The sequence below is a fragment of the Xiphophorus couchianus genome, chromosome 22, assembly GCF_001444195.1.
Source record: "Xiphophorus couchianus chromosome 22, X_couchianus-1.0, whole genome shotgun sequence".
NCBI classification, from domain to species: Eukaryota; Metazoa; Chordata; class Actinopteri; order Cyprinodontiformes; family Poeciliidae; genus Xiphophorus; species Xiphophorus couchianus.
The window spans coordinates 2154889-2170621 of NC_040249.1; the positions used below are offsets into that span (position 1 = coordinate 2154889).

Genomic DNA, 15733 nt, shown 5'->3' on the forward strand with positions numbered 1-15733 from the left:
CTTCTTTTTTTTCACAATATGCACAAACCTGATGTTTAAAGGTTGAGAGCAGCACTATAAATCTCTCCATTTTATCGATCTGGCGTTGAAACATTCATTAGGTTGGTTGTTTTGGAGGTCAGATGAAAAAGACAGAAAACTAGTGTGGTCAATTATAGCAAAAAAAAAAAAAATCAATAGTGAAAACAGAAGTACCTGTGTGAAATGAGCTGCAACACATGATGGTGGACACACACCACCAAGCCTTTGTGTAGGAGAGCTCTGCTGTTTGTAACATTGTTTAGCAATAAACAACACTTCAACTCAAGAATCAAGAGGATGTGGTTCTCTGAAGGGGAAATCTCTTAAACAGCCAAAAAATAATAATGAAATGTAAAACTGCACATGATGAAGGGAATGCTGCAGTTCCACCCGAGGTGACAAAAGACAGAAATATTACTGTTCTACCTTGGCTATGAAGAAATTTGAGTTGTGTTACTCTCGCACTTGCTTTTCTGTAACACAGTGGCATTTTCAAGTGCTTCTCAGTTTGTAGTTGTTTTATGGCTTTCTGGTTTCATTATTCCCACTTTGTTGATACAAGTAGTGATTTTAGGAGCAGCTCCTCTGCCTCATAACAGCGTCTTTGACATAAAGCTGTGGTTGTTGTAAGGAAGGTGAACATGTCCAGAAAATAAAGAGGCAGAATCATGCCAGTACAAGTATGGTTGAAAGTGGGAGGCTAATAAAATCAGTAGAAAGGAGAAAAAGTGAAAGCAAGAGAAACAACAGACATGTTGAAAACTTTGCTGAACTGAGTGCTGGATCTGAAAGAAGCAATAGAAAAATGGTAGATCGATACACCAAATGGTTATTTTCTCCATTAGTCATCTAATGGCCGAGTTAATAGTCTTTCAGATGAGACATTATTGGACGTCTAATGAATTTGTGACTTCCATTATGTTTCAGATTAGAGGATAGAGAGACAGAAATGAACGTTAACGGTTCGTCTAAGTGCCTTGTGATATTTGCTCTTAAACGTCTCACATTTTCTCACATTACAACCTTCAAGGTGAGTTTAAGAGCAGGGAGGAGAAGGAGGGACATCAGGGAATGTCTGGAAGATGATTAACCGAATAAATGGTTGAAGTTCTAGTTCATTTGTATAACTCATTTCAGTAACGAAGCTCACCAAAGTGCTGTACATCATAAAAACATAATGCAGTCAAAAATTTTGAAACACGCAATAAACATTACATTTTGTCAAATGCCGTCATGTTTAAAAAGAAAAAAAAAAAGATTTCTGGTAGTAAATGAATGTTATTTGGCGTCTGGAAAACGAGCTCTTTCAAAACCTCAAAATTATTAAATTACAATCTTCAGGTATTGGATCAAAAGCAAAATATACAATTTCTTGTAATAATGAAGAGCAAATTTTTCCAAAGTTTCTCTTTAATCAAATTTATTGAAGAAAGCCAAGAAGACAGAACAGCAGACATTCATATTTCTGATCTAAATCTAAAGACCGTAGCAGAAAACAGCATCAGTTCTATGACAGATTCAGTTTCCTCTTTGGATCACTATACAGAAAACACCAGTGAGTTCATCTCACTTCAATATCAACTGATTTGAACAAGAACAACATTTGTTCTGCAGAACATTGGAAGAGGAACCAGAACATCCAAATACATCAATATGAATATTAAAGCAAAACTATTAGAGCCCAGAGAAGATTAAATTTTCATGTGGAGAAATATTTCTGTGTCAAATAAGAATTCAAAAAACATGGAACGCAGATAAATACATTTAAACCAGAAAAAGTAAAGAACAGAGCAGAGATCAGAACAATGAACCCTGATCAGCAATCAGAGACAACAGAATAAATCTAGTTGGGTTTACAGAACTCTGCAGAGTCTCCGTGGTGCCGAACCCAAACTCCAGCCAGTAGCGGCTGAGTGAATGTGGTCTGGACTCTGTGGATTAGAGTCATGGTGTCAGAGACGTTGTAGTAGGACAGAAGACCTGCTGTGTGATCCAGGTACACTCCTAGTCTGGAGGAAACTGGACCTGAGAAGGAGGTCCAGATGTTGTTGTGGCCAAATTTAGAACTGTTACAATATAAAGCCCAAGATTTGTCATTAAATCCAAATCCGCATTCAGTCCCACTTCCTACTCTCCTGATATTCTTGTATGTGACTGCTGCAGAAACTGTCCCGCTCCACTCCACCTCCCAGTAACAACGTCCAGTCAGACTCTTTCTACTCAGAACCTGTTCCCAATAAGTGAATCTGTCTGGATGTGTAGAATAAAACTGATCCTGATTCATCCTTGTCACCTTCCTGTTCCCCTCTGATAGTACCAGAGATCTGTATGTTGTGTTTGGATCCAGAGTGATTTCATGGTAATATTTCAAGAATCCAGCTCTGCTCTTTGGTTCTGGTTCTGACAGTAGAACGTCCACCTCAGTGACAATCACTGAGATGTTTGTTCCTGTGTCTCTCAGGACGTCCTGTAGTTTCTCTCTGAGCTCTGACACAGCTGCTGTCACGTCCTCAAAGTGTCTCAGAGGACGGATGTTGATGCTGGATGAGTGTGTAGACTCACTGAGTGCTGGCAGTGAGGGGCAGTTGAGGAGAAACTGGTTGTGATCCTCTGTGTGTGAGAGCTGCTCCAGCTCAGCGTCTTTCCTCTTCAGCTCAGTGATCTCCTGCTCCAGCTTCTCCTGAACATCTTTGACTCGACTCACTTCAGTTTCCTGCTGGGATCTGATCTGCTGCTTCACCTCGGAGCTTCTTTTCTGGAGGAGACGGATCAGCTCAGTGAAGGTCTTCTCACTGTCCTCCACTGTTTTATCAGCAGAGCGATTGATGGCCTCCACCTCCTGTTGAAGCAGCTTCACATCTTTCTCTCTGTCCTGGATCCTCTGCTGGATGTTTCCTCGTCTCTCCTCCAGCTCTCTCTGCCTCTCAGTGCTTTCTGCTGCAGCTGACACCGTGTCGTGGCCTTTATGTTCATCCACAGAGCAGAGATAGCAGATACTCTTTTGATCGGTACGGCAGAACATCTTCATCACCTCGTCATGACGAGAGCAGATGTTCTCCTGGAGGTTCCTGGTTGGCTCCACCAGCTTGTGTTTCCTTAAAGCAGCTGAATCGTAATGAGGCTGAAGGTGTTTCTCGCAGTAAGAAGCCAGACAGACCAAACAGGACTTGATGGCTTTCAGTTTTCTTCCACTGCAGACGTCACAGGCCACATCTTCAGGTCCAGCAGAGGGGTGATCAGCAGCAGCAGCAGCAACTTGGAGTCCAGTCTTCTTCAGCTGCTCCACTAAAGCTGCTAGTATGGTGTTCTTCTTTAGCACAGGCCTCGGTGTGAATGTCTCCCTGCACTGAGGGCAGCTGTGGATTCCCTTCTGATCCTCTGCATCCCACTGGGTCTTAATACATTTCATACAGTAGCTGTGTCCACAGGAAGTAGTCACCGGGTCCGTCAGTAGATCCAGACAGATGGAACAGGAGAAAGTTTCTCTGTCCAGCTGATTCTGCTCCATTTCTGCTCTCAGTCACAGCGACTGTGTTAGTTTCACTTCCTGAAAACAGAAACTGGCTTGAGCTCTGGTAAGAGCAGAGAGGCAGCAGCCAATCAGCTGTTGGATCCGCCCAGCTTCAAGGTGTGTTTAGAGGAAGAGAGGGAGGGACACAGATTAACTTAATGAACAATGTACGAAGGGAATCTGGTTGTCCTTTTTTAATTAGTGATGAGATGACACCAGTAAGAAAAGAAGAAAAATCAACAATGTTAGAGTAGACATTTCCCAAAAATGAAACATACACATAATAATAATGAAGAATGACAGCAACCTTATTAGAAAGTGAGGATCTAATACAACAAGAACAATATAATGTCATTAATATGTATTTTTCAACAGTGGAGTTAAGATCTGCCCTGAGGAAATGTCAACTCCAGAAAATGATCAAATCTGTTATGTAAGTGAACTTATTGGATATTCAAAGTTAATTTTATTGGATTTATATAACAAAGCATGGGAATGTGGAACATTTCCTAAAAGTTGGAGAGAGGCTTTAGTGGTATCCGAACCAAAACCTGGAAAAGATTGTGATCAGTCATCCGTCTTCTCATTGCTCATTGTCTTTTAGAGAATTTCAGAAATCTTTCCTCAGATTTCTAAGGCAAATGCTCCTCACTGTCCAAAAAAAACATGAAAACATGAGACCTTTTTGCCTTAACTATTTACATAATATTGCTGCATCAGTGTACTAATGAAAATGGCAGTCGATGAGAGTAAATATAAGTGCAGAAAGTATTATTGACATGCTTTCAGACCCTCACTGTGCACAAGTTGGTCCCAATTAGAGAGAGAAAGTTTTCAAACTATTTAATTCTGTCTCAACTTTCTGTGTTTTGACCAAATGCAAACACTCAGTGTAATAGAGTGGTTTGTTGCCCCTAGTGGTAGAAATACAGATATACCTGTTCTACCCAGTAAACTTATCAAATTCTCGTAGTATACAATCTTCATACCCTTGAAGTTTCTCACATTTTGTGATGCCCCGATCACTTTGCAGAACAAAATAGTTTGCAGATGACCTCCTATGATTCTTTCAGAGCTGCTGAGGCTCAAGGGAATGTGTGAACATCACTTTCCAGATTCTCAATTGGATTTAGGTCGAGGTCTTCCACCACACACAGCATCACTCTGCCTCCACCAAAAGCTGTTTGGCATTAACAAAGAGGATTTGGCACGTTTTCACTCAGCTCCGCTGTTTAATACACAAGCGAATTTTATTATAAATGTGGCACCATTTAAGGAGAAATGATTAATAACAATGTGAAAGAAGCGTCCAAGACACTTTTTGTTACAACAAAGAATGAATCGATCAAGCACAAGCTCATTCGCTCTTTTTGGCCAAGTGTGAACGACCATCATGTAACAGCCTGCAATGGGCATTTAGTCATTAAAGTCTCTTCATGACAGGAAAGCACTTGATGTGACGGTGGTGAATGAACTCCCTTTCTCTGTGCCTCTGCCTCCCACCGTCTCCTCTTCCCCCTCAGTCTGCGGAGAGCAGCCGTGCAGACGGCAGCCTGTGAGGTTTCACCAGGATTTCAGCGAGCGACGAAGACTCTTCTGAGAGCAGCAGAGAGGGAGAGCAGATCAACGCTGCGGCTTCCCTCCACTTCATCATGGGCCTGTGGACTAGCCGAAGGCGGGGAACAAACACATGGCTCGTCCTGATGCTTGTCAGCTGGTGTGTGGACATAAATGCAGGTGAGCCCAAACATCTCGGATGTTGTTTAATTAATTTCAGCCGCATTAAACGATTTCTTCCAGGGCATTTTCAAACTTTTTTTTTTGTGTTAATATTGAAAATTTGGATGTGAAGAAAGCAGCAATTAATAAGCCCTTCAGAATTTCTGTATGTTGAACTTGAATCCTTTGTTTCCTGAAAGGAAAACATGAAAAATGAGTTGATTTTTTTTTTTTTTTTTTTAGTATTTAATGTTTATTTAATTTTAAGCATTTTTTCCCTCCAAAAAATTACAGCAGAGTTTGAAAAAAAAAAAAGTACAAGAATATTAACAGAGCCACAATAATTCGTCAGTCATCAAAAACAACAGGAGCTGACGTGACCCGACTCACTATATTTTACAATATGTTATAATGATGTGCCATCTAACCTTTGATTCTTCAAAAACATGAACCTCATAAATAATAAAGACTCAAATAAGAAATTATTTTAGGCACCTCTTCCAGCATATGCAATACTGTAGAAAAGATGTAGTTTCCTTCCATCTAAATGTGAAATTGGGTTTAAAATTGAGAAAATGTCCACATGAGGGCATCTAGTGATGCTTTAAAATGACTGAAAGCTTGTTGGAATTTATCCAATAGGCTGATGTTTGGTTAGGATATATTTGAATGGGAACTAAAGGACAAACGCTGATTTAAAAAAAAATTCTAGGGTAAATTAAAAAAAAAACTGTCTTATCTTTAATATCCTTTAAAAAGATAAATCAGTAAGTCATGCTTTCATATTTAAACAATGTAGATATAGAATAAATAGAATAAAAATAAGATGAATTTACATGAGACAAAAAATAAAAATAGAAAATAAGAGAAGAGAAAGTTGCTCCCATGTTGCTTCAGGTTAAAGTTGCCCTCTCCTCACAATTTAACATGACAAATGCTGTGCAATAAACACAGTTATGATGGATGCCCCAGACTTCCCTCAGTGCATTAGAAGCCTGGCGGGCCACCAGGCTAAGCATTTCTTATTTAAGTTTTTTAAATGTTTACATTTTTTAAGACTTTATAGTTGGTGTTCAGGTGTTAATCTTCCAATTACACATAATTATCAAGTGATATTTTAAAATTTTCTGACAACTTTAAACATTTTTTAACTCGAAAACACAACGGGCCGCTGGATGAATGACTGCTCTAGCACACAACCACCGGGCTTAGCAAGTTTTCTGGGGGAAACCTTGGATGCCCTTTTTCATGTCAAAATTTGTATCTATTAATATTATTAGGATTATTGACTCTTTTTTAGCAGACTACCAGGTGTGACCTCAATGTACAAAGGGCACATTATGAACAAAGAAGTCATCAATGTGTGGCAATTAAATGAGCGCAATTGAAATCCATTCGAATTAGAATGATTTATGCTATCTTGGAAAGCTAATGCAGTACACAATCCACCTAATAATTTAACATTTTTTTAAGCGTCATAGCACCAACAAAGTGACGAAGTTGTATCACTCAATGGGTGAGGTCAGTAGAGAGACTGTTCTAGACAAAATAATGCTGAAGAATTTCCCAAAAATGTCTAAATTTTCATTAAATATCTATAGACAGAAAAAAAAAGAACTTGTTTAGACAGTTTATCAGCAAAAAGAATTGATTTGAGAGTGTTTCTTTTAAGTGCACAAACAAGTGCAAAACATGATCATTTGAGGGTAAATCGAAACAAAATTCTTTTGATGGAGAGTTTAGAAACTACAATACAAAAATAAAATACAATTTCAAGAGGGAATCTGAAACTACAGTATCAAAGTCGCTACACCAGTATGGATCCAATACTGATCCCGACTTGGTACGGATATTATTGACATTTTGAATCAATCCACCCGCCTCTATTTAGAAGTAGAAAAAACATGGAGGTCGGTAGCAACATGGCGACATCTTCATGGGCCCATAAAGTGTGGATAATTTGGTCTCCACAACATTGGTTTTCACACAAAGGCAGTTGATAGTTGAGTGGAGAAAGTTCTGCCTTTTAGCTCAGACTAGCCACATCCAAAGCCCATATCTGCTCTGATGAAACAGACCATAATTATGAGGCAGGACATTAGCTTCAAAAGACGTTTTACCTTCTCACACAACTCTCTTGACTTTTAACAGTGGTGATGTTATTTTCTCGCCGTCTCCGCAGTCCTTCGCTGAAACGCTATCTCGTCTCTCGGCTGATACGGAGTCGGTGAAGTGTGTGTTCTAATCACAAGCTAATGACAGATGATATCACAGCTTTTCTAACCTCTGCCTGTGTGTGTGTGTGTGTGCAGGTGGGGGTGCACGCGTGTGTGTGGGCGTGTGTGAGGTGTTCTCATGTGAGTGGAGTCTTGACATCTTCAGATAAGTGAATAGCAGTGTGTGAACACGATAAAAAGGTGTTAGCGATTGTGTTTTTATGCTCACAAGTTGTGGTGTGTGTTCAGATAATGAACCATTCGCAGATCATAAGAGATGTTCATAAAGTAAAAGTTCAGTGCCTTGCCTTTCAAACGTGTACATGGTTCAATATGGTTTTCTACATTTTACAATGTCGCAGCTACAAACCTCTGTGTGTATTATTAACATTTTATATGCTTGACCAACACAAAGTATTGAAATTTTTTTTAGTCTGCAAACTGTTGTGTTCAGGGATGTCAGATAGCCACTAGGTGGTGATAGAGCGCCTGCTCTTTTTCCTCTAATCAAAAAGTAGCCGTCTGAAACATTCTGCCATGTGTGGCCTGTATTAAATCTCACACTACTAAGGCAGCTGGTGTTTTGTTTTTTTTCATACTTGGCGATCTCCCCCCAAAATGTCTGTACACAACAGACCTCTGGTTTTGCTGCATATACGAGATGTGTGTTTTTCTGATTTCATGTATTCTCGTCTAATGAAAGAGCAGCGCCTCGTATGGCTGTAGCTTCAGGGATCTGTCTACCCGTTTGTTATGTTGCTTGTTTGTCTTTGAGCTGCACTAATACAAATTTTGTCGTCCTTCTGTATGATGTCAATAAAGTCTGATTCTGGTTTACATTGGGGTTATTTAGATCAACTTTGTTAGATATTTAGATGGTGACTTAAATGTTAAAAGATTAAAAGGTAACTTAATATTTTCATGCTGTAATATCAGCCTAACTGTGTTGGACCTTTGGTTAGGTCTAAGGTACAGGCTGGGACATAACCTACACTAATCTATGGTTAAGGGTGACCAAGACATGGTGAATTTGGCTTTGAAATGTTTGTCAGTCATTGGGGACCTAAAATTTGAAAAATAGTTGACATCTCTACTTCTTAGGGGTTTTTTTCAACGATGGCTTTCTTCTTCCCACGCTAATGATTCACACAATGAACAGCTGTCCTGGTAGCGTGTTCTCCCACCTGAGATGTTTTGGTAGGGTTGCAGTTTGTCATATTGTTTCCATTATCTGACGACTGAGTCTACAGAGCTCTGTGAGTTGTTCAAAGCTTAGTTCATAACCTAACCCTGTGTCTGGTTAGCTGCAATTGAAGTCTATAAAGGATATCGGAATAAAAGGGAGCGGAATTACTAGGCTGCCAGGCCTCTGTAAGACAAATACACTGAAGATTTTTATTGTGATATGACAAAATATCAAGTGATAAAAGATGGTAACATGTCAGAAAGTGTCACGTCATGATGTGCAGACTTCTTTTGTTGACTGAGGTTGAATGGAGGGTTTTAGATGCCATTGTGTGCTTCTGTAAGCACTTTGCAGATAGGAGAGAATTTGAATGTGATGTGAAATTGTCAGATATAACCTTGCAATTGTCAACAAAAGCACGACCGAACCTTTCAATAAATTCTCCAGGGGGTCTTTTTGTGGGCTCTAGTGTCCCTTATACAAAAGTAGGCTGACAGGAAGGGGGGAAGGAAAAGGGGCAAATGTCGCCGGGTCCGGGAGTCGAACCCGCGTCGAGGACTCAAGGCCTCCAAACGTGGGTTGCTCCACCCTACGCCACCACGGCACACCCAACCTTTCAATAAAATTGAACAAAAACAAAAAGTACTTTACAGTAAATTCCTTCCAAAATTGTCTTTTTTTCCCCCAGGAAAGACAAAACGGTGCAAAACAAATCTTGTCTGTAACCAAACCGAAACGTACCATATGGCTTCTTATTATAGCTGGTACACAGGCGGAGGATGATAGGTCCTGCATTTCTGTCTGCAAAGCCACACAGCCTTCAATGTGAAGATGATAAATGTTTTATGAGACACGAGAGCTTGAGGTGGCACTGGCAGAGATAAAAAGTTGGAAGAAGCTAAAGAGAGGCTCTGACTTTGCTGTTAGCGTCATTTGTAAAGATTTGTGTTCAGACAAGGGAAGCTGATGAAGTCGAGGCAATCTAAACGTAGCCGGGAGGATAAACTAGCTTCAGTCATGAAGGAGTCTGGAGTTACTTGCTAAACGTTAATGAGTTGCATTTTGAGAAGAGAAGTCTGGTTCATTTTTTGGACAAACTTTCCCAATGCTTGAAGGTTGCCACAATCATCACTCAGTTCTACATGAGTAAAAACACAACTGGGGTATCCAGCTTTCACACCATTCAGGAAGGAAGATCCTGTTTCCGGAAACAAACGGTTCTTTGTACCATGATGGGTCGAGAGCTCATTCAGTAAGGAAGACATTTTTACGTCAAAGCAAGATAAAAGCCAGATTGTATTTTTAAAATAAAGACAAAGATTTTCATTTTTGGAGACAAAGGTGAAGTTTTTGGTCAGAAGACAGTTACTACGTTTGGAGGAGAAACAGTGGAAGTTAGCAAATCTGGGAACATCTTTTCCATTTCTGTAGTAGCACCATGTTGTGAGGGTATTTTGTTGCAACAAAGACTGGTGCGTATAGCGGAATAGAGGAATGAACAATATTGTATGTGAAAATATTGAAGAAATATTTCAATTTCACACAGTGTGTGTAAATATCTGTCGTCATAACAGGAAAAACATGATGCAGTCCATGAATGGAAATTGATGTACCTGTGATATGCGACCAGTGATGTCAGTAACGCGTTACAAAGTTACAAAGTAACTACTTTGGTGTAGCCTTCGGATTTATTCCTGCCCTTACTTGACATATGTCTTGTTGCCTAACATGTAGGGCTTGGAGTCTCACCTCGCTGGATAAGGAGCCAGCGCTGGTCTTCAAGATGAGCAATACCCACTAGAAATAGTTACCTCTATAAGCAGTTTGAGTTAGTAAGTAAGTAAAGTGTTAATTAGATAGAACACACATTCTAAACAGTGACAAAACAAAGGTGGGTGTCTTTCCCCTTTCGCTCAAAAATGCAAAATGTCAGTAAGATTCTCACTACTTCAGCAGGTCAGGTTTGAGCTTTGTCTCCCGGCCGCAGCAGGGGTCTCTGTTTGCTGTTGCTGTAGGGTGAATGTTAAACCAGCAGAAACTATGGGAACATCCAGCTGGCTTAGTGAAGGAAAGTTTGAAAAGCAGGTAACAGAAAAATGACTGGAGTCTCACATATAATCCTTTGTCTTGCATGCACACTTCACGAGTTGCCAGATCATTTTTGAAACACAAATTAAGTAAAATTTCTGCTTCAGATTATCTGGAGTTTTTCCCCTCTGGGTTTTTGCCTTATTAAATCACATTAACATTGCCTCTGTGACAAAGACGTCATGCTGTCTATTTTTGCCTCACATCTTCAAAATCGATTCTATATTTTTCAAATTTTCCACCACACCAAGGGGTCATGACCTTTACTAAAGAAAGTAGGGTGAATGTGCTGTGGCTTAGAAGAGACGTGGATTCTTTTTTTCAAGTTCACCAAGCTTTTGAAAGAAACTGGTATGTTCTGATATTTTTGATTCATAAAGAATTGGGCTTTCAAAATCCCAGATCGGTGTCTTCCACTGAACACTGAGCTGAACACGCGTGAGCTCTATGTGCCTGGAGTTAGTTGGAGTCCTGCTGTGACTTTTGAGAAATGGTATTCGAATTTAACGACTATTTATCTAGAATGTCACCAATGAAACTGTGATTTTGCAAAACATTTTCTAATGTTTATGTTTTTTTTTTTGTGATTCTCAGAAACATGTCGCAGGCCGCTGGTATCGAGTTTATCACCGTCGTCATTCAGAAGCTCCTCGCAGCTGTCCAGCAGTCATGGGCCGGGTTTTGCTAAATTAAATCGGAGAGAAGGTGAGTGACATCGCTGCAGCCGTTATACTGTAAATTATATCATGGTGTGGTCATTACTGTAGTTATTAGCGCTTTAGAGTAAGTATGCCCACCGCTGATAACTAGTCTATAACATCGTAACATAGAGCCACACTGGACAAACAACTCTCATACCTAAAAAGTTAACCTAATGGTGCGTTCACACCAAATGCGTTTGACACTTCATGTTCGACGTGTGTGTACTTTGAATGCAACTGCTTGGCATTCTACATCTAGCGTTTCGCGCGTCTGGTTTACGTTCAAACTCTATGTGAAGGCGCGTCGAGGGCGCGTCAGCTCTAGCCGTCTAGACATCAAGAGCTTCCGTTGGATGCTCTTGATGTGTCAAACGTTCCAAACGGTTCAAATCTCGCTGCGCCGCAATGTCCCTCGGCACGCCTTCATATAGACTTTGAATGTAAACCAGATGCGCCTGACGCTCAAAACATGTTTGGTGTGAACACTCCGTAATATGATTTTGGTCTGTGGAACGATGCCGGAGTACGCAGGGAAAACGTAGGTCAAACATGCAGAAAGACGGGGAGCAGCTTTTCCTGCACATAAATGTGCAGCTAACATAATTCCTGACAGACCTTTGGAGGTTTTTGTGTCTCTTCCTTCAATAGTTATTGGTGTGGCGACAGAGGGGAACAGGTTTTCCAATTAGTTTGGATCATTTGACGCAGCGCAGTCAGTGTGAAAGCGAACCACACCAAAATGTAACAAATGTTGCAATTTAGGTCCCTAAATGAACCGAGTCTAAATGACTGTCAGGTGTGAAGGCACCCTAAAATTTTAGTGCTCAGTGCCAACAAAAGTGGAAACTTTGAATGCACTTTTGGATTCAATTCAAATACTAACTTCAGGTAAGTTCAAGTACTTGTAATCCAAGTACTGACTCCTTTCCAAACTGACTTTTCAATACCTTCACAGATGCAGCAAAAGGATAAAATTTTGCCAGGAGTTTAGAAGCTACGTATCAATAATGCTGCACAAACTCAGGATGTAAATCACTGCACATCTTTCACTTGTGCTGTATAAAGCCATGCATGTAGATAACTGATACATCTCAGTGGGTTGCTGTCCTCAAGCCAACCTCATACTCCTACGCTCTGCAGGATGCTGACATCTCGCACTGTGCCGAAAGGGAACCTGCTGAGATTAAACATAGTTTAGGCTTAGTTGGACATCAAATACCAAAATGATCACAGATAATTTTTTTTCTGTTTAAGGGAAAACAGACAAACCCTCAGATATGTGCTGAGCAAAATACGCCTCCCACCCACTTGTAGTCCTGTTGTCACATGTAACATTTAGGAGTTTTATATCAATAAATAATTGCTGCCTATTATATCCTTCACTACACAAGCTCTTTTAAATTCCCAGTGTGTTTGCAGTGGTTGTGCAGAGAATCTCCCTGCTGTTTCTGCTCCACTGACCATGACACCTCACACCATGTGATGAGCTTCACTTGGATTCAAATTAGCCAACTCCTCATGATTTGATTTTAAGGAGGGAAGATGGCGGTGTAAGGTTCCTCATTTGTGCTGCGGTTCATGTTTGGATAACTGATAAATAATAAAGTCAACATGGTTTTCCTGATTCAATCTAGAACAGCTACAGAAGCGCTCTGAAGTTACGTATCATTGGGATTGATAAAGTATATAATATGTGTTACAAAGAAATAAACTAGTTGGTGTTGTTGGTGTTATTTATGTATTGCCTGGTGATTTACCAGTTAATCTGGCAACAAAGTAAACCAAAATTGCAGTACCTAGTATTGCATAATATTCAAATAATCACAAACTTAAATCACAGATTTAGACCTTGTGAGCATATCACCACCAAAGTTATGCTAGATGTATCTAACACAAATTAGATCAATCTAATCTTAGATTTATCTAAGCTCTTACAGTATACAACACATTAGCATTATGCCATACTGTGCAGTAAACAAGAACTAGCATTGTGCTAATAAGCTGCTAATGTTCTAAAATAACCCATGAGATCACAAAAATTTTAGTTAGCTTAAAGCTAATCTGTTAAAACCCTCATCTAGTACAAAATACACCTTTCTCAATAGTTTATCACATTCAAATTCAATTGATATTAAAGAACTTAATTTGTTTGCGTCCTCTGATGACGGCACAAACTACTTCCTGTCCACCATCACCTCACTTCTGGTTTTCAATCACTTCTACCAATGTAAAAACGGACTGAATAATCTTGAAAATATCCTTAGTGGAAGGAGTAGAGTTCATTTTTATTGGATGTTTTCCTGGCATGCACCTTTAGACAATGGAGAGTCTTTGAATTTTAGTGGGACTGATGTAAGAACCATGTCAGTAGCCTAATTTTAGCCTGTTTCATCCGAAATCCAGTTTTCCGTGTAGGGTTAGTATCCTGTTGGATCACTCAACTGTGCCAAAGTCTCAGCTACTTAAATGTGGTATTAAAATAACTTGGAGGAGTTAACTTTGATATGATGGAGCTTTCTTTTTGCCACATAAGCCAAATTTTGATTTATAAAAGCAATTAAAAGGGTAGGACAATCACGGGGTGAATACCTTTTACAGACAACACTTCTTATTTTAAGATTAGTTGACAATAATATGGAAAGCAACATTTTTTCCACCCTTCGAAATAGTCATTTTGCGATGTCAATTTCATTCTATAGTACAATAGCAATTGAGCTGCAGGTAATTTACGATAGTCTTGGTCTTCCTTGAAACATGATTGCCCTTGGAGTAATAGCAACCTTTCAAAGAGTCAATATCATTGATTAATGTTGCTGGGTCTGCTTCAGCGCTAACAACCATCAAAACCAAATAGTGGACCACTAGGATCCACTGGGCAGAGACACGCTGATAACCATCAACCAATCTATTACATAGTGGACCACCGGGTTGAGACAAATGGAAGTAAACAAAGTTACTCTTAAATAAGTGGAAAGAGAAAAAGTTGTTAACTTTAAGAAGTAATTAAGTAGTAAGATTTGATTACATGTCTGTGTCTACATGAGTAGGAATTCTGTCATGCCAGGAAGTAAAATAGTTTTAAATGTACTTGCTGACATACAATTTAGTGTTATCGGGTTACTAACAGGTATAGTTGTCTAGAATTTTCTCTCAATGTTTTAGTATATCATCTTTTGACTACACAACAAAGTCATAATCTTTTATATTTGTGTCCTGTTTAACCAGAAAGGGAACGAAAGCAGACATGTCTTTATAGTTTGTTTTGAATAGTGTTCAATCTTCAACACCGATTAAATAATGGCAGAGTGAAGATCTCATGTTTCTTTACACATTTAAGGCCATTCAAAAAAATGTATGTACATTTTAAAAAATGTTTTAAATACGCATTCATACAGAAATATGTAGATTTTATATCAGTAAGCAAGGTTTCCCCCAGAAAACTTGCTAAGCCTGGTGGTTGGGCGCTGGGTCAGTCATTCATCCAGCGACCCGCCGTGTTTTTGAGTTAAAAAATGCTTAAAGTTGGCAGGAAATTTGAAAATATCATCTGATAATTATGTGTAATTGAAAGATTGGAAGATTAATACCTATAGTACACCAACTATAAAAATGCAAACATTTAAAAAATACTTAAATACATAAGCAATACAAAGCCCTTATAATACACTATATATTATAATAGACATAATACTATTTTATTATGTCTATTATATATAGACATATATATTAAAACATATATATTAAAAACATGAACTAAGTCCTTCTAATTTTTAGCCAAAGTTATTAAAGATGCATTATTATGTAAAATCAACTTTTTTTTCTACCTTTACATCATGTTATAATGTTATTCCTTCATCAAAAACATACCTGCTGTGTTGCCTTGGTGGTGACATGTGTGTCTGGGACCCTTTAATTTCCGTGGCAACCTTTTAGCTCTGTGTGGACGTAGGCCCGCCTCTGAGATGAAACTCCTCCTCAGAGTTACAGTTTCCAAGCTTCCGCCTCACACAGCACCCCTCTCTCATAGCTCCACCCCTCAGCTCCTTCAGACTAGCCAGCAGAAATGAGCAAACACCAGGTGGAGCTGCGCATCTGCTGAGCTCATGATATGAACGACTTCTCAGTGCACCTCTGGTAAAAACACTGAAGGGTCAATAGAGGAGCCGTTGTGATGACTTCCTGAAGACGGAGTTTCAGGAAGAGACAGAGGCCCAACTTCAAGGCATTAAATTGAAAAGTAAAATTTCTTTTAAGTCATATTTGACATTTACAGCATTTTCATAACTTATGA

The 15733-nt window shown here is 39.3% G+C and overlaps 2 protein-coding genes across 2 annotated transcripts in view; one reads left to right on the forward strand and one right to left on the reverse strand.

The window, feature by feature from the left end:
• Nucleotides 1–1442: 1442 nt before the first annotated feature.
• On the reverse strand, nt 1443–3559 carry LOC114137460 (tripartite motif-containing protein 16-like). Its single transcript, XM_028006057.1, has one exon. It carries the CDS (start codon nt 3527–3529, stop codon nt 1865–1867), a length of 1665 nt encoding a protein of 554 aa, XP_027861858.1. The 5' UTR covers nt 3530–3559; the 3' UTR covers nt 1443–1864.
• Nucleotides 3560–4880: 1321 nt separating this feature from the next.
• Nucleotides 4881–15733, forward strand: part of LOC114138602 (contactin-associated protein-like 4) — a 45982-nt gene continuing 35129 nt past the window's right edge. Inside the window, exons 1-2 of the mRNA XM_028007978.1 lie at nt 4881–5269; nt 11336–11446. Coding sequence (XP_027863779.1) covers nt 5185–5269; nt 11336–11446 — 196 coding nt within the window. The 5' untranslated portion in view covers nt 4881–5184. The remainder of the gene's footprint in view (nt 5270–11335; nt 11447–15733) is intronic.